Source organism: Theobroma umbraticum, unplaced genomic scaffold (assembly GCF_002168275.2).
Source record: "Theobroma umbraticum cultivar Fairchild unplaced genomic scaffold, ASM216827v3 scaffold_130.0, whole genome shotgun sequence".
NCBI classification, from domain to species: domain Eukaryota; kingdom Viridiplantae; phylum Streptophyta; class Magnoliopsida; order Malvales; family Malvaceae; genus Theobroma; species Theobroma umbraticum.
The window spans coordinates 3174056-3191452 of record NW_018397264.1 but is presented as its reverse complement, the minus strand read 5'-3'; the positions used below and the strand labels follow the sequence as shown (position 1 = coordinate 3191452).

General features: G+C 37.2%; 5 protein-coding genes across 8 annotated transcripts in view; 3 read left to right on the top strand and 2 right to left on the bottom strand.

Annotated features, from left to right (window-relative positions):
• The first annotated feature begins 259 nt into the window (after positions 1–259).
• On the top strand, positions 260–3391 carry GCD1 (ribosomal protein L20). Its single transcript, XM_021435266.2, has 4 exons — positions 260–434; positions 534–1157; positions 1991–2180; positions 2811–3391. Exons 2-4 carry the CDS (start codon positions 559–561, stop codon positions 3027–3029), a joined length of 1008 nt encoding a protein of 335 aa, XP_021290941.1. The 5' UTR covers positions 260–434; positions 534–558; the 3' UTR covers positions 3030–3391.
• A 166-nt stretch (positions 3392–3557) lies between these two features.
• EMB1687 (ribonuclease P family protein / Rpp14 family protein) lies at positions 3558–5599 on the bottom strand. 4 transcript variants are annotated; one of them, XM_021435630.2, is made up of 5 exons: positions 5524–5595; positions 5052–5244; positions 4802–4939; positions 4235–4385; positions 3559–3988 (listed from the first exon to the last, which is right to left on the bottom strand). In XM_021435630.2, exons 2-4 carry the CDS (start codon positions 5227–5229, stop codon positions 4237–4239), a joined length of 465 nt encoding a protein of 154 aa, XP_021291305.1. In that variant the 5' UTR covers positions 5230–5244; positions 5524–5595; the 3' UTR covers positions 3559–3988; positions 4235–4236. The 4 variants fall into 4 exon arrangements, 2 of the variants coding, with proteins under 2 accessions (XP_021291304.1, XP_021291305.1); XR_002445673.2 differs by having other exon boundaries at positions 3561–3988; positions 4187–4385; positions 5052–5247; positions 5524–5599; XR_002445672.2 differs by having other exon boundaries at positions 3561–3988; positions 4187–4385.
• Positions 5600–6298: 699 nt separating this feature from the next.
• LOC110421169 (pathogenesis-related thaumatin-like protein 3.5) lies at positions 6299–7847 on the top strand. Its single transcript, XM_021434671.1, has 3 exons — positions 6299–6810; positions 6948–7218; positions 7420–7847. Exons 1-3 carry the CDS (start codon positions 6342–6344, stop codon positions 7559–7561), a joined length of 882 nt encoding a protein of 293 aa, XP_021290346.1. The 5' UTR covers positions 6299–6341; the 3' UTR covers positions 7562–7847.
• A 929-nt stretch (positions 7848–8776) lies between these two features.
• LOC149526857 (uncharacterized) lies at positions 8777–11649 on the bottom strand. The gene is given in 4 exon segments (XM_089784409.1): positions 8777–8928; positions 9593–9689; positions 9691–11408; positions 11646–11649. Coding segments are annotated over 4 exon segments (1971 nt in total).
• A 176-nt stretch (positions 11650–11825) lies between these two features.
• Positions 11826–17397, top strand: part of NOV (Histidine kinase-, DNA gyrase B-, and HSP90-like ATPase family protein) — a 19862-nt gene continuing 14290 nt past the window's right edge. The window contains exons 1-4 of the mRNA XM_021435027.2: positions 11826–12396; positions 13165–13502; positions 14288–14942; positions 16692–16796. Of these exons, the coding sequence (XP_021290702.1) occupies positions 11875–12396; positions 13165–13502; positions 14288–14942; positions 16692–16796 (1620 nt within the window). The 5' untranslated portion in view covers positions 11826–11874. The remainder of the gene's footprint in view (positions 12397–13164; positions 13503–14287; positions 14943–16691; positions 16797–17397) is intronic.

Sequence of the window (17397 nt, the reverse complement as noted above, 5' to 3'; positions counted from 1 at the left end):
CCATTGATCAATAAAAAAAATTGTAACTTGTTTACTTATCATATTAAACAGGTTAAATTTTTTTTAAATAACTTAAAAATAAAATTAATAATTAAAAGGAAAGGATTAAAAAAAATAACAGAATTTTTATGAAAATTAATATTCCACCGTAGGAGGGAAAAGATATTTTTTTTTAAAAAAAAAACAGTGAGTCTTTAAACGACGTCGCGCACCTGTTTGTGATGTGTCTCTGACATGTAGCAGACTTGCTGTTGCGGCTCTCACCAAGGGCAATAGGGTTTCGAAGGGGTTTTTTGCCCTTTATCCAATTTAACATTAATTTCTTCTTTTCTTTTCTTTTTTCCTTTTTTATTTTTTGTTTCAAGTCTTCATCTTCTCCGTTCTCCACCTCCGCTATTTACTTTTTCTCTCGCTTGGCCGTCGATTCCCTCTGGGTAATTTCATTTCTACCTCCTCCTTTAATTATTTTAGACTCGCAAATTAAAGAAGAAAATCAGGATACTTATTTTGCTTTGTTGAATCTTTGGGTGCAGCTGCTTGTCCAAAACTGATGCAAAAATGCGTAATCTTCGTCACGTGATATCCCGTCTCTCATCCTCAAAGAAACCCATACCCTTTGCAAATGAGCCATTTCGAGCCATTGTGGCACGTGCTTTTTCTGTAAACTCAGGCGGTTCCGATGATCTAGGCTGGGACAGTGCTTCCTCGTGGTCCACTGGCTTGACCAAGGACCATTTCGACGGACAGGTCGAGGGTCTCCAGGCGGCTAGTGGAGATGCCTATCAAGCCGCAGTGATTTCGGATCTTCAAAAACAAGATGATGCATTGAAAGAGTTGGCGGCCGAGAATAAGAAGAGTCGGGCTTTCCTGGATGGATGGGAACAGCGAATGCGTGACATGGGAGTGTTGTTAAAACAAGTGCTTGAGCCTGGTGCCAGAGGATCCTATCTTAAAGACTCCGAAAAGGCTCAAATGTACCGTTTGCATAAACAGAATCCCGAGGTTTATACAGTTGAGAAATTGGCTAAGGATTATAGGATTATGAGACAGAGAGTGGAAGCTATTCTTTGGCTTAAGCAAGATGAGGAGGAAATGGAGAAAAAGCTTGGTCATCCTCTTGACGACTCTGTTGAGCTCCTTCTTGACACTTGCCCAGAGTAACTTCCTCGTTCTCTTTTTTTATTGGTTTGAGTTGCTTGTTCTTATTTTGTTTTCTCAGTCTTCGAAATTTGATACTTGATTTGCTAGTCAAAGTGTTTGTTTTGATGAGTTTTAGGTAATGTCCTGATTTATTTCTGAATTTATAAATGGCTGCTTGATGCATTGGATTGTAAAAACCTTTTGCTGCTAATATTAGTTAAACCTGATGAAGCTGGTATGTTCAGTGGCAATGATGGTATTGAAAATGATAGAAGCGCAACATGGTACCTCTTATATGATAATCGTGGGTATTTTTATATTAGCTTCTAGTTGTGAAGGTATCGGGTTTGGTCACATGTTGTCTACTCTTGCTCGGAGTTTTGCTCTGAGTTCGTTCTGGTCACAAGATGGTGATTGTTTTCATTTCTTGAAATTAGTCAGAATCATATATTCATGTTTGATAATTTAGATAAGGGGATAGAAATAATCGAATTTTTAAAGGATTAGGGATTTTCTTGCGTGATACCAGTCTTATTGATCCCTTTTACATTGATGTCTCCAATGCCAGCTAATATGCTTGAAATCCTAGGAAGTCCTAGTTTCAGATGCTTTCATCCTGCCCACCCCATGCACACGCATAGCTGTTCTCTCCTTTCATTTCATGTTTCCACTAGGGAGCTTTGTTGCATGCTTTTCAAGTACTTGGTTTAGCTCCTTATTTCACTTCCTGTAATAAATTCTCATGTGTTTTTACGCTTGAAAACACTATTTCAAGATACTAAAGAGTGCGTAAATATCTAAAAATTGGCAATATTTTAGTAGTGAATGGCTAGCTCATTTCCTGCTGCAGATTTTTTATTTCCCATGATCGAGAATTCCATGTAGCATCCCTTCCTTACAAACCTGACTTCAAAGTTATGCCTGAGGGTTGGGATGGCACCATCAAGGATCTAGATGAAGTTCATTATGAGATCTCCAAGAAAGAGGACGAAATGCTGTATCAAGAATTTGTTCAGAGGATGAACTTCAACAAAATGAAGGTATGTTGCTTTACTCCCTGCCTCTGCCTTCAAAGAAGATGCAAGAATTATAAGCATTGATATAAACTTTGTCATTACTGCCATTGCAAGTTTTGCTTTTGCAGCTTTTGTCACTTTCAAATAATTTATTTCTCTACTTGGTTTTCTTTCTCTCTCTGTCTCTCCCTTCCCAGTGTTTGGGCACAGAATGCTTAGTTTGGATGAATTTACTTTCTAATAGACTAAGTGGTGAGTTTATATTGGAAGATGTGTCCATCTTGAAATCTGGAGACAGGAGGTGGACTGGTCAGGCATTGAAAAATTAATTGAATAAAGTTTTGCATCTTTTGTCATTATGAGGGATAAAACATGATAAGTTTTTGAGAAAGTAAAGTTTCTAATGACTAGGAAGCAAAGTTTGCTTATTTTGAATTTCAGATGTCAGCATTGTTTTTTTATTTACTCTGTCAACTAATCAATGGAACAAAATTGTTACTGTGGTTATGGCGTTTCACAAGTTCCGTTGTGGCCTTTTCTCTGTTGTGCAACTTTTTTTTACTCAACTCTACATGCTAAAATCAACTGGCTAGCTTAAAATTAATTCTGTTTTATGTTTGAAATTAATGCCAAAGTGGTTTTGCTTGTATACAGATAGCTGGTGAGGTGAAGCGCCACAAATATAGCAGGAGACGCTCCTCTGAGGGTTGGAATTTCACAGTAGAGAAACTGGGATCAAAAGGAAAGCGTGGAGGTGGTGGCGGGTGGAAGTTTGTAAGTTTGCCAGATGGATCAAGTCGACCACTTAATGAAATGGAGAAAATGTATGTAAGACGAGAGACGCCACGCCGCAGACGAAGGATTCTCCCATGATGGCTAAGCCTCTGTTTTGCTTCCTGTAAGGATTTTGTGGTAGTTCTTGACATCTTGTGCGTGCATGGTTTGGAGTCTGAGCTGCTGTCATCTTCATAACCAAAAGGAGTGGGAAAATTTTTATCCTTCTTTAGCATCTTTTGGGAGCAAATATTCCTCTAAGCTACCTTTGAAGTTTAGTTTGAGGCCTGTTTCTGAGCTATTAATCTGCTCACCATGTTTATCATAGGGGAATAGATGGTATTTTTATGAGGCGGTATTCCAGGATATGAATTTTGCTCTGTTGAGCCTTTTCCATGGCATCATTTTCATTTCCCAATAATTAAAGTGGCTTTGGACTAAATTTGACTAGTCCTTATGAACCTCGTGTATAAGACATACTTGTTTGCACATTTTCGATTCTTATGGGATTACAAAACAAGAGAGCCAATCTCCCATCGGAGCCAGTCAAAAATGTAATTCCCCCTTGCCTTAAAATCGTGAAACAAGGAGCATCAATAAGCAGGCAATGTTTGAAGCAGAACAGTTCGTTAACTCAAGAAAAACTAGGAATGAAATATCAAGAAACAAGAAAGAGGCTTCATGTCTGAGACATAATTGCTGCAAAGATGGAGGGGCAAATCCCAAACATAAACGCAGAAAATTCACTTATCCAAAAAGTAACTAGTTTTTCCTGTTATTCATGCCGCCATTACATGGTGAAAAGGATTTGCTTAGACAATAACATCTACGTTTATTTTGTTTGAACACAGACATAAAAGTTCCACAAGCTGCAGAAGCATTACTTGGATATATGAGAGTGATCTATATAGCCAATTCAATTTCACCTCTAAGCAAATGCTTTGGTCAGTAGCTTTCGTCTCTTCATTCCTAAGGATGGTGATGAACTTAATCAAACTCCATGAATCAAGAGAGAATCCACTCAAATTTGCCCCAGCTGGGTTCACATTGGTCCATACCTGTACAGCATCAAAGCCAAATACAAGCAGGATTCTCATAATTACTTCCTTCAGCCGTAAAACGGCTGATCAAACTTATCTGATTATGCATAATTATTGCAAGAGAACCAACTAGAGATAGTGGTAAAACGATATTTTAAGTATGGAGAAAAAAAGTATGCCACTCAAAACACAAACAATTTGAGCTCAGGCACGCACTAGTATATGCCAGCATCATGTGGTAGTCAGCTACTGCAAGTTGAGCACCTTTAGTGTTCCAAAATTTTGATCTTCTCAAGACAGTTCTGCATGTGCTGGGTAACATCAGCTGAGAGACGTGCTCCAACCATAAGCTTGTACTGCTCAAATTTTAATTCATCACACTTCAAGGCAGCATTTTTACAGGCCTTTATACTTCCTAGAACAAAGAAAAAACTAGAGATAAATCATTTGATCTTTTTTAAACATTTCAAGAATTTCATACTAAATTATGCACATTGTTGAAGTCTTAGCTTTGCTTAGAATTACACAACATATTTCAACATACACATCATGTAAAAAGAGCATGGGTAAAACAAGAAATGTGGCAGGCTAAGAAGCAGATGTTGTATGCTTAATCATTCTCCACATTAGACAACCAAAACTCTTAAAAAATCTTCTCATGCTAAAACTTTTTATGTACCAAGTTAAATTACCTCCCCTTATAGTTTAACAAACATGAACTTCAAGCTTGGAAGACATAAATAAAAACAAAAAAGATTCTTTCTAATAACACCAAAATCATTACTAACATGCCATTTAGGTTTCATAATTACAGTTGCTTTTCTAACTTACCACTAAGATCCAGTAAGTTGAATAGCACAGGGCAACTTCCAATACTCCTAACCAAGCTTATTGCAGACCAAATTTTTTGGTAGTCCTCTCTTGATGCTCTGATAACACACAGCTTTGTAATAGGATTGACATATTTAACTACACCCAAAAAAAAAAAAAGAGGCAAAGATTATTAGAAGCAAGAAATTCCATTTAGAAATAAAGGGAAAAACAAGCTAGAAAAGAACAGGCACCATGGTTTATGTTATACCTTGGAAGGATCCAAGCGAAGAAGCTAGACCGCATTCACCAAAGTTGACAAGAATGCTATCCTTGATTGCTTTTGAGATGTTAAATTGGGTGACTACAATAGGGTCATCTCCCAAATTTTCTTTATTTGGATCCAGAAAGACCTCCATTACCATGTACCTGTTCTTAAATTCCACCATTATCTTTTTCTTTCCCTGCTTTATAACAAACAATCTTATCAAACGACTTCATTCAGCTTATAACAAAAGGCTAATTTGGATAATCCACAGATTTTTATTTTCAACAAAATTTCATCTTTCAAATATACTATCAAAAGAAAACCCACCTGTAATTTCATGGAGAGAGAGAGAGAGAGAAAAGTTTATGATTCCATTCACAATTTTGGAACAAACCGTGGACTTTTATACAAAGTGTTAAAGTTAACTCAAAACCCAGGTCTAAAATGGCCTAAAAATAAGTCAAATGGGACTCACCAGTCGCCGGTCGCTGATCTCTTGCAGTGGGTGAGGGTAGCAGCAGCAGCCTAAATGACACTAATAAACTATGGCGGTAGCGGACGTTTTAAAGGGTTCTTATCTTTACTTTCAGTTGGCCACGTTTCAAAACGCAAAACTTCGTTGTCGTTTCATCAACTGTTTTCTTTTCTTTTAGCTTACGTTACTCGCAATCTAAAGTACAATGTTGAAGAGAACTGGAACATGGCACCTTTCCTATTTATGTGTTTCGGTTAAGCCACCACCCATAACTCGGCAGCACCCAAACCACCAGTAACCCCATTGTCACAACTCAGAAACCTAAAATCTTTCATTTCTTTTTTATACTTTTAGTTAGTATTTCTTTACCTACTTAAATTGGTAGCACAAATGACCCAATGCTTTATTGGCAAAGATAGGTGTATGTATGATATAGCCATCAGAGTTCACGAAGGCAGAAAGTCTTCCAATGATTTTATTCTCATTAAGGGGGATTTCTGTACGTAATACATAAATGCGTTTCTCAAGGTATGTCCTGCACAAGCAACAAAAGCAAGGAATTGCTTCTTAAAAAGGCCAGGTCACCTCCAGACAAAAAGAAATCCTAAACCCAAAAAAGGCAATCTTGCGGCTAATTAAGTAGAATATCAGCAAAGCAACGTAGTCGTAGCCCTTTAGCCTTTCTTGTATATCCCTCCTATGGCATGATTCCCTCCCTTTCAGAATCTGCAACCTAAAACATGAGTATATTTAATGATGGGAACCCTTTCTCTTGAACAGGGAAGACAAAAGTTATTGGTAGAGTCTTTGCTTGCCTCATGTTTCTCGGTGTTTTCCTTAGTTTCCTTCCATTGTTCTTTTACAGCTCTCATTCTTGCACTTTCACAATAACAAACAACTGCCCTTACACAATATGGCCCGGAACACTTGCTGGTTCAGGGACTCCACCGCTTCCGACGACAGGATTCGAGTTGGATTCAGGGCAAAGTGTTAGGATCCCATCAGTTCCAGGATGGTCAGGTCGGATTTGGGGCAGGACAGGTTGCTCGTTTGATGCGTTGGGAGCTGGCTTTTGTCAGACGGGTGACTGCGGGGGAAGGCTAGAATGTGATGGCAATGGTGCTACTCCACCTGCATCTCTATTTGAAATAACCCTTGGTGAAGGAAATGACCAGGATTTTTACGATGTTAGCCTTGTAGATGGTTATAACTTGCCTCTGGTTGCTGCACCTCATGGAGTTTATGGTGCATGTAATGCCACAGGCTGTGCTTCTGATCTCAATATGGGTAAGACTCGCTTCCATTAAAAGATGTTTAAGCCAATAAAATCTTCACCTACTGACATGAGATGCTAAATATTTCCAACAAAATATTTGGCCAATAAAATCTGGACCCTTATTAGTCTATTTGGTACTGAGAAACAGGTTGCCCGAAAGAACTACAAGTGGTGGGAGGGGATGGAGGTGCTGCAGGCCGAGTAGTTGCATGCAAGAGTGCATGTGAAGCATTTAGGCTGGACCAATACTGCTGCAGTGGGGAATTCGCCAACCCAACAACATGCAGGCCTTCCTTCTATTCAACTATTTTCAAGCGGGCTTGCCCAAGGGCTTACAGCTATGCTTTTGATGATGGTACCAGCACTTTCACTTGCAAGGCCTATGATTATCAAATCATTTTCTGCCCAAATTCTCAAAGGTATTTTCTCTCTCATTTTTACCGTAAACTGAAAGTACAACCATTATAAAGCTATATCTATTGATTTAACTAAAGTTGTATGATCTCTTCGCATCCATGTGATGTTTTTAACATTATGCTGAATGCATTTTCATTTTGTATGTATGACACCTTGTTATTAGATCCTAATCTCTTAAAGAATTGATCACATTGGAAATGCAGGGCAAAGAGATCAGAGGGTCCATTTACACCTCCATTCAATGAAGATGGGGCCGAGGGGAAGGTTGTGCACATGGTTTCTTCATCAAATATACTCTTACCGCTTCCAATGCTGATCTTTCTTGTTGTCAATATGTTCTTTTGAACTTGTATGGTGGCTTTATTGCCATTGTTGCTGTGAGGTGCTCCTTAGACATAACGCCACCCATACTTTTGATGGGTTAAAACTCAAAAGAGGGAGAAAATAGTTCAAGCACTCCTTTCCAGAGCAAAGCATTGAACATTGAGGAATTTACCAGGGAATCTTTATCCATTGCCACCAAGAGCATGTACTGTAGCTGATCAATGAGAAATTTGTTCTCCATATGATCTACTTCATGTTACCTTTGAATTGATAACTTGTCTTGTTAATAATATTACAATATTGAAGGTTTACCTCCAACTGATTCATAGCAAGTTTACTCATTTGGCATTTACCAACTTTGCTTGAGCTGCTGCGAATTTGAAGAATTACCTAACTGAAATGCAATAAACAATGCAGAACAGCATAGCATATATTCTGTTTACCATTTGATGGAAATTCATAATCAAGATCTGCAGAATATGCCCTATAATTGAAGAAACCAAGAGCACCATGCTCAAGAAAAAAGAAAGACCATACTCCTATGTATGTCATCACTAAAATGAATAATCTGCTGTGGCCAAATAGAAGAACTAATACTGTCATGGCAGATATCACAAAAATCATGCAAGCTATAATCCCAAAAGAAGAATAGAAAAAATAAAAAATTACAGTTTCATTGCCTCCAGCAAATAAGTCAAATACAAAAAAAATAAAATAAAATTGACAGTTTCATCTCCTCAAGCAATAATCTCCTTCTGAGATCTTCCAAATGCCAAGTGAGCTAAGCGGTTGCCATGTTTAGAAGAACCCTTTCTCTCCCACAAGGGCAAACACACTGACAATACTTGGCAAGTAATGTGGGTGTGCAGGTGATCGTTAAAAATATGATGAAACCCCAGACTCTGCTGCATATTCCTCTTGGGATTATTAAAGGAACTCATGACATCATGACATTAAGGAGGCAAGTTAGCATTGGATTACCCAACTAATTGAACAACCGTGCAGTGGGGAATCAGTTACCATCCTCCTAATGCTCATGCTCCACTAGTCCAGCATCATGCTATTGCTATGGTGCCTTCTTATCAATTGTGTCTTCATTCAATTGAGTATCAGTTAATCTCTCAGCTTACCATGTTCTATATTTCCATCAACACATGCTTTAACCCAACTTCCTCTGGCATCTTGAGCTTCCTAGCTCTGGCATCCGTTTGGATAGAAGATGGAAATAGGAGTGCATCACTGTGAAACATTGAAATTTGCATTTGTATTCAGGGTCTCATAAAAATATATCTCCCCACCAGATTTATCCTTCCCCGCCTTAACAACATAACCAATGTAAGGAAAATCACTTTTTCTGGATACTGACTGTAAGAATAGGTTGATTGTAACTGACAAATAGGAATAAATTGAAAAATAAACACACAATTGGAAAGGAAAAGGAAGAATATGAACAGTAAGAATCAGCTACCACTAATCTCGCGCTTGAAGATGCCAAATAATAATAATAATAATAATGTCAAACTATCTTTTAGAACAAAAAAGCTCCACAATGCTTCATCACTAAAAGTTTATTTTCCCTAAAAGGAAAAAGAGAGTTCCATTAGTTTTAATCGTGAACCAGCTTCACATAAAAAGGATTTAGGTCAATTCGAATTGTCTCTGAATACAGTTTATAGAATACAAAACAATATCTTTCCCTTCTTGCAGGAGATTGTATTACTTACAGCACAAATTAGGAAAGAAAAATTAAGAAAATACATTACTGCAGAATAGCTGTCTATTGCAACATTTAAGCGGTCAGGTCAATCTTGTGAAGGAAATTAAATGATCCATCCTTCCAATAATAGGTCTGTCTAAGATGATAGACCACACATTGCTATTCAAGTCGACATTGCCGAAATCACTAACTATTTCAAATTTTGGCATTACCAAGCATTCTCTCCAGTTTTGATAGACATCAAAGTTGCATTAAGACAACCACCTAATGAAACAGTCACAATAAAGAATTTAAAGGTTAAAGGAATTTTCACTTGGCCAACACTGCCTTCATACCTTGGTCATGCCTCTTAGCATTTTGTGTTGTAGTATCAGGCATCATTCCCTTCTGGCGAATTTCATCAATGAGCCTCAGAGCCTCATCTTTCCGCTTTTATCTTTGAATATGCATTGACCAGCATTTTATAAGTCCCCAGACTTGGTGAAAAACCCTTTGCTATCATCAGGTCAAAGACATCCTTTGCCTTATCCATTTCACCTTGCAAACAATATCCAATAATCATTGTTCCGTAAGTAATCTCATCAGGCTTTACGTCTTTTTTATTCATTAACTCAAGTACTGCTTCAGCTTCCTCCATCATTCCTTGTTTACAAAAAGCATCCAACATAAAGTTTAAAGTACTTTTATCTGGACACATACCTTGGCAGGCCATTCCACTTAAAAAGTTTGTTGCTTCTTTCCATTGACCTGAACGGCACAATCCATGTATTAAAGAATTGTAAGTGATAACATCAGGTTTTACACCTCTTTCACTCATTTGTTCCAACATTGTAAAGGCTTCTTTCACTCTATTTTGTTTGCACAAAGCATCAATTAAAGAGTTGAAAGTTACTACATCGGGATGAATTCCTTCATCCGTCATTTTGTGGAACAAGCTTTCTGCCTCTTTCCATTGGCCTGACAGACAAAATCCATGTATTAAAGAGTTGTAAGTGATAACATCAGGTTTTACATCTCTTTCACTCATTAGCTCCAACATTCTATGGGCTTCTTTCACTTTCCTTTGTTTGCACAAAGCATCAATTAAAGAGTTGAAAGTTACTACATTGGGATGGATCCCTTCATCCATCTGTCTGTGGAAGAAGCTTGCTGCCTCTTTCCATTGGCCTGAAAGGCAAAATCCATATATTAAAGAGCTGTAGGTGATAACATCAGCTTTTACACCTCTTTCACTCATTAGCTCCAACATTGTAAGGGCTTCTTTCACTCTCTTTTGTTTGCACAAAGCATCAATTAAAGAGCTGAAAGTTACTACAAAGGGATGAATTCCTTCATCCATCATTCTGTGAAACAAGCTTGCTGCTTCTTTCCATAAGCCTGAAAAACAAAATCCTCGAATTAAAGAGTTGTAGGTGATGACATCTGGTTTCAAGCCATTGTGAGTCATCAATTCCCAAATGTCTAATGCCTTTACTATCTTCCCTTCTTTGCATAAAATATCTATCACCATATTATGAGTTACAACATTCAGCTTTATACCTCTTCGAGTCATTAAATTGAATAAAGAAGTTGCTTCTTTGATGTTCACATCCTTGTAGAGAGAGAGAGAGTCAATTAGAGAAGTGAAGGTGTGTACATTTGGAGAAATTCCAATTTTAACCATGTCAGTCAACAATCTTTTTGCTTCATCCCACTTTCCAGTGCTACATAATCCATGAATTAATGTAGCATATATAGTAGCATTGGGCTCAATACTCCTATCTAGCATATCTTGAAAGATAATCAAGGCATCTTCTATGCTTCTCTCTTTACAAAAGCCATCAATAATTGTCCCGTAACATACTACATCAGGTTTGAAACTTCTATTTTCATTCATCTCTGTCAGAATATCAAGGGCAAGACAAGTTTGCCCCGATCTGCAAAGCCCCCTGATAATAATACTGTACGTGCATTGATCACATGAATATCCATTCTCCACTACTTTCTGAAACAATTCCAAGGCTTCATTCATCTTACTTTCGTTGCAAATTCCAAGAAGAAGAGTATTCATGGTATAAGCGTTAGGTTGAAGACCCAGTTTAAAAATCATTGTCAACACACAGAAACCCAAGTCTACCTGCTTTAAATTGCACAAACCCAAGTCATAATTTGCTTCATTTCATCACCATTACTTAGAATTTATTTTCAAGTTTTGAGATTGATGCAACGAAGGGAGTAAACAACGGCAGAAATAAATTGCAGCAGTGAAGGGTTTGGTGGGTGCCTGGGTGGGTTTGTTTTGCGTTTAGTCCCCATATATGGAAGTTTTGGAAAATTGACGGGGCACTTCTATTATATGATATATGTTTATATTTTGTGACCTTCTTATAAAGTTATTTAGATAATGACCCATCCAACTTTTAATATTTTAAATATACTGTTGTCAATTTAACAAGAGAATGGATATTTATGGATTATGCTGTAAAATTTTATCATTAAAAGGGTCAATTTGTACAAAACGAGAAATTAGAAATACAAAAGGAAAAATGTGAAAAATTCAAATAAAGCCTCACAATAAATACCTTACCTTGTACTCCTAAACCCTCCCTTAAACATCACTTCCTTCTTTCCCTCCAAGATGCGCGGTCGCCACCAGGGCCACCGTCCCTTCCGCCCTCCGGGCGGCCGTCGTCCACATCAGCCACAATTTCAACCTCTAAATCCCAATTTGGCTCTCCAAGACCCCAACGTTCTTCAATTCATCGAAGCCCTGACAACCCAAATCCAACCAAATTTCCCTCTTCAACAAAACCCAAATAATTTCTTCTTCCAAAACCCCAATAATTTCCTTCCTCAAAACCCTAACATCCCTAGCCAACAACAAAAACAACAGGAACTCTATTCCAGCAGCAGCTACAATCAGCCTCGGAACCAGAGAGACACCACCGCCTCTGGCCAAGTCCCGAAGGATGTTCGTGAAAGAGCCGACCAGGCCGTGATGCAGGCTTGGCGCGAGCTTATTGCTTCCGGAAAGAATGTTACGGCGTGGAAAGTTTCACAGGCTGCCCTGGTGGCGCTGCAGGTTGATTCATGGAGCTCGTTGGGATTGGATATGCATGGGATTCCATCTCTTCAAAAGATTATGACCATTGAAGGAAGGGTAATTACACAACAATATTTTTACGTTTGTTGCAATTTAGCCGTTAATGGATATTGAAATCCTTGAGGTAGAAGAGCGAGCAACTGGATGTGTATTTTTTTTTCTCAAAAAGCTTTGTTTGATGTTGCTGAGAAAGTATTTTTTTTGAGGATTGGGGATTGTTTCTTTTGCTACTTGCATTTTGTCTCTGCCTCTGCGAAAGAGAGAACATGTTTAAATCACAAAGCAAATAACTTTTTTGAAGAATCGAAAGTTAAAATGTTAAAACTTTTTGGAGAATGAAATGCATGATTTTACTTTTATATAAGAATAGCTATGTTAGAAATGGTACTATATTTTACTTACTTAGTCAAGTTTTAATTTTTAATCAATTAAGAATTTGATTTTTCTTTACTAGCAAGCTACTAGCAATTAGAGAAAAGCAAGTAGTAAAAGCGACAACTAACAGAGCCATAGGGGAAGAGTAGGACTTATTTATTTATTTATTTTACTTTTGAGAGTTGAAGATATTTATTACAGTAAAAGTTTGGAGTTGCATGGAATTAAAAACTTTGATAACAAAAAGTTTGTTAGTTTTCCATTTTGGGGAGAAGGGAACAGGCAGGTCATATCTCTAGCCGCATTGAAAGAGCTTTTCACACGTAGCAGATAAATTGAAAATTTCCACCGTCCTGCAAATGGAGACCAAATTATTGTTTGAACAATAATGATTATTTCCTTCATTCCTTTTCTTCTAATTTCTTACTTTTTTCTCTGTCTATTGTTTAGGTTAATGCATTTATTCAATGTTTTGTTGGAGTAAGGCATATTACTACGTTATATGAGTTGGAGATGGCAATATGTGAGAATGAGGGTGTTAAGACATTTAAAAGCCTGGACCTTGGCCCTTTGCTCCATCATCCACTCGTCTTGCGCTACTTTCTACTAAACTCCAATAGTACAGAAGTTTTTAAAATGACAAGTGAGGACATAATTGCTCACCTTCATGAATACATGGACAGTCATGAAAATCAAGAAATTATTATTGATGAGTTTCTGGATTTTGTTGCTGACAAGCAAGCTATCACGAGCAAGGAAAAGCTTGGTGTGCATATTCGAAACTTGACGTACGTATTGCATATCTTTCTACTAACTTTTAGTGCAAAAAGTCTCATACACTGATAGAAACTAATGCCTTGAGAGCTGCATAAAACTGTTCTCAGGAGCCGTGGCTTATATTGATTGTGTTACATGCTTTACAGGGATGTATCATGAATTTGTCACAAATCAGTGAATACTGCTCATAAATTACAGCCTCTAATTTCTTGGTTGTTGGTTCCAAGGCGCATTGTTGATAATTATGACCTGGTAAAACTTTGATTAGTGTAGTATAAAATAATTTATAACTCCTAGTCCTTAACAGTAACGGAGTTAGCCTTTTATCAGCATGGCCTAGGAAAATCTATTACACTTTAAAAAATTTCCTCATTTGGCATTAAAAGCTAAAGATTTATATGTTACATGCTTACATGGTTTATTTTCTTTGCACTTTCCATATGATATCCTATGATTTGGTTATATATTACATGGTTTGTTTTCTTTTCACTCTCTGTATGTCATATAATTTGGTGATTTGTTACATAGTTAGGTTCTTTGCACTTTCTATTTAATATTCTATAATTTTGTTCTAAGACTTAATTGTGTATCAACACCATTCATGTGAAGGCATTATCTTATGAAGTCAACTTTTGACTGCCTAAAGCATCTTCTTATAGTGTCACATTGGCGGTTATACATACTTGTATAGATTTGGTACCCAATTGAAGGAATCAATATCTTCAGTGACCACATTTTAGTTTGACAGAAAATCTGATATTATAGTATATTGAAATTGTTATTATTCTGATCATAGGATGCATACTAGTTTTATAACGAAGGCCAAAAGAGAGAAAGATTTTAAGATAAAGAAATGCCAAAAAGGACTGAAGCTAAAAAACCGTTTGAAGGGACTGAAACTAAAACAGCGTTATGTCAACATGTCGCAACAAGTTGAGTCATTTATCTCAGTACACAAGGATTTTTCTGGCAAGCATATACGATTTGATTTATCAAGCTCAGAAGAGGAGGATAGCAATGATTCTGCACATGAAGATGAAAAGAATGACAACGACGAAGGCAACAATTCCAAGTTGGCATCACAAACAATTAATAGCTCTGATCGGGTTAGTAGTTGTCCTTACCCCTCTGCAACAGAAGAGTTGACACGGCTTGGGTTGAAGGATGGAATGAGTAAACCTTCTCCTTCTACTGGTAGTTCAAGGCACAACGACTGTACTGGGTCATTCAAAAGGAAAAGAAAAATTGGTTGTCCCAGTCCTTCCGTCTCTAGACCACCTAAGTTGAGCAGAAGAGATGGGGAGGAGCAAGATGTTGTTCCAAATGAAAATGGCAATAAGGACAAAGAGTCTAGTAATTTAGATGAAGCTGATATTTCTCTCTCTGATAACTCGATGAAGACATTCATCACAACCTGGAAAGAGGCATGTAGGGAGCACACCACGGCAGAGGTAAGCTCACTCTCTCAAAAAATTAATGTGTTATTTTTGTTTCCCCTTCCCAATGCAATAATTCATCTCATCCTGAGGCATCTGTAATATTTTTTAAAAACTCTGCCCGGATTTATGGTGAGCTAGGATTATAAAATTATCAATTGTAGGTTTAGGGATATGGAAGGAGTTAGGTAGGGTTTAGAACTCAAACATGGTTTATTCACTTGAGATTGGATATCAAAGGAGGGCTAAAATGAATTTGAAGCTTAACCTAGGCACTTTGTGGTTTTGAAGAATGAGCAATGTTATTGTCTGAAGCAAGAGGCCGCTATGTGACCTCTCTATTGTTTTTGCTTGCTTTGTGTTCATAGTGTTCCTTTTACTCCTGCACTTTTACTTAGAGACCTCATCAAGAATTTCCTCCTTTTGATCTCTTTTCAGTTTGACAAGTAATTTAAACTGCATGTCTTGGCATATAGTGGACTTGTTCCCAACCTTGAAGCGATTTGTGGATTTAACCCTCATTAGTATAGAGATTGTCATATCTTCATTCCATGGATACTAAGATCTTCTTTCCAAGCAGTTAACTTTCCAGTTTATTATTTCTATTCTCATGCTGCTTTGCTGCAAATCTTTGAATTGCAAGTGATGTTGTTGGTTGTAATTAGTCATGGCAGTCTTCTTGTCTTCTGAATGTAATGTACTTATTGTTTTTCTTTTCCATGAAACTTTAGTTGCTCTGGTTTAGTTTTGCCTCTTAAAAATAGAATTTTCCTCATCACTCAAGTTATATTCCAGAAATAAACCCCCCTCCCCCCCAAAAAAAAAAATTACCCCTTGAAGAAGATTTATATGCCAGGCACTCATTCGATCTTCTGAATTTTCTAATTGCACGCTTGAGGAGTGTCACTATCCATTTCAGCTTTGTTACTTAGTTGCATTTCCTCGCTGCCTTCCTTTAAATGTATAAGGATTTGAGTGATTTATTCAAATATACTATTTCTGGATTAGGATTTTAATAATTGGGAGTAGATTTTGCAATTCTAACTTAAAAGGATAACTAATAGCTTAGATGTGGAAGTAGTCCACTTAGGAGAGGGGGAAAGGAGAGAGGGAGCTATGCAAACAATCAGAAAATACTTCTTGAAAATTTTCTAATTGTAAACTTGGATGTTTATCATATTGTCGCTTTTGTCTACTTCATGTTTGCATTTCCAACTTCTTTCTCTTTGACACCTCTATGCATGCAGGATTTAAGATTTCAACAATATACTAAATGATATGATTTGTTAGTATAATACTTAGAATTTTAATTGAAACAGGATTCATAGAAAAGCTTAGCTGTGGGTTTGACATGTGCATAGAGTGAGAGGGGGGGGGGGGGGGGGAGGAGGAGGGGAGGAGGGGAGAAGCTTTGTCTACTTCGTATTTGCGTTCTTTCTTTTAAACACGCGGCACACACTCTTAGATGGTAGAAGATACATATGTGCATTGACACTTGCACGTAAATCTGATTAACATAGACACTGGACAAGTTAGAGACTCAGATCTGACACTTGTATGAATTTCAAGTTTAGTTTCCTGTCTTTTTGATTTTTGGTGGTACATGTTTGATGAATCAGTTGCATTTTCATTTCTCATAAGTACTTGTTTCCTTCCTGAATGTTAATTGCATAAGGCTGGACATTGAGGCTTTTATTTTTTATTTTTGTTTTAATCACACTGAAATATGAAATGCGTTTCATGGATTTCTGTTTTTATTCATAGGTTCTGCAAAGAATGCTTTCCTTTTACAAGTCAATGGCTCAGAAGAGGAAGAAAATGAAGTCAATGCTTTCTTCATATCCATTTATTGGATTACTAAATGTTGCTGTAAGGCTACTGTGCTTATCTGGTTGCAATAGTTGTTATTAACCAAAGTTCTAAAATGGAGCAGAATCTAATAAAAGCTCCTTGCATCCTTTGTTATTTTCTTTTTAGCATTTGGTAACTTGAAAAGCATGTGCATATGATGTAATTATTTACTTTAAATTGTATATTAAGGCATACTTTTGTTTTTACCTTTTCTTGGGCAACGCCTTTACCTAAGTGCTAAGTTGCAGCAGAATTTAGTAAAAGCTCGTTTGACCCCTTCAGCTGAGGTACCTTTACTGAGACACTCACCTTTAGTCCCAGGTTGTGCACCTTGAAAGGTAGTAGGCACAAAAAGGCTCAAGTGGTAAGGGTGGGTCGGGGTTGTTACAAATCTTATGTTTGACCTGTAATAGTCTTCATTGTACAACAAAAAGTAATAAGGGTATGTCTCATTTAAGTGACTCATTTCTTTTAATTGTATGAGCTGTATTTTCAATAGACATAAAAGGTCAATAAATGTTCTTTTTACAAGAATAAGATAAGGATAATGTTGTCCATATATAACCTCTTCTTGGAGGTAGAATTGTAGGGACTTTCTAACCACAGTTTAATTTGATGG

Excerpts from the sequence above, each read along its gene's own strand:
- GCD1 (XM_021435266.2), top strand. The coding sequence starts at position 559 with ATGCGTAATCTTCGTCACGTGATATCCCGTCTCTCATCCTCAAAGAAA. Across the intron at positions 1,158-1,990 it reads CTTCTTGACACTTGCCCAGA|ATTTTTTATTTCCCATGATC; the intron begins GTAACTTCCTCG and ends TTCCTGCTGCAG. Across the intron at positions 2,181-2,810 it reads TGAACTTCAACAAAATGAAG|ATAGCTGGTGAGGTGAAGCG; the intron begins GTATGTTGCTTT and ends GCTTGTATACAG.
- LOC110421169 (XM_021434671.1), top strand. The coding sequence starts at position 6,342 with ATGTTTCTCGGTGTTTTCCTTAGTTTCCTTCCATTGTTCTTTTACAGC. Across the intron at positions 6,811-6,947 it reads TGCTTCTGATCTCAATATGG|GTTGCCCGAAAGAACTACAA; the intron begins GTAAGACTCGCT and ends ACTGAGAAACAG. Across the intron at positions 7,219-7,419 it reads TTCTGCCCAAATTCTCAAAG|GGCAAAGAGATCAGAGGGTC; the intron begins GTATTTTCTCTC and ends TTGGAAATGCAG.
- EMB1687 (XM_021435629.2), bottom strand. The coding sequence starts at position 5,229 with ATGGTGGAATTTAAGAACAGGTACATGGTAATGGAGGTCTTTCTGGAT. Across the intron at positions 4,940-5,051 it reads TTCGCTTGGATCCTTCCAAG|TTAAATATGTCAATCCTATT; the intron begins GTATAACATAAA and ends TTTTGGGTGTAG. Across the intron at positions 4,386-4,801 it reads CAACTTACTGGATCTTAGTG|GAAGTATAAAGGCCTGTAAA; the intron begins GTAAGTTAGAAA and ends TCTTTGTTCTAG.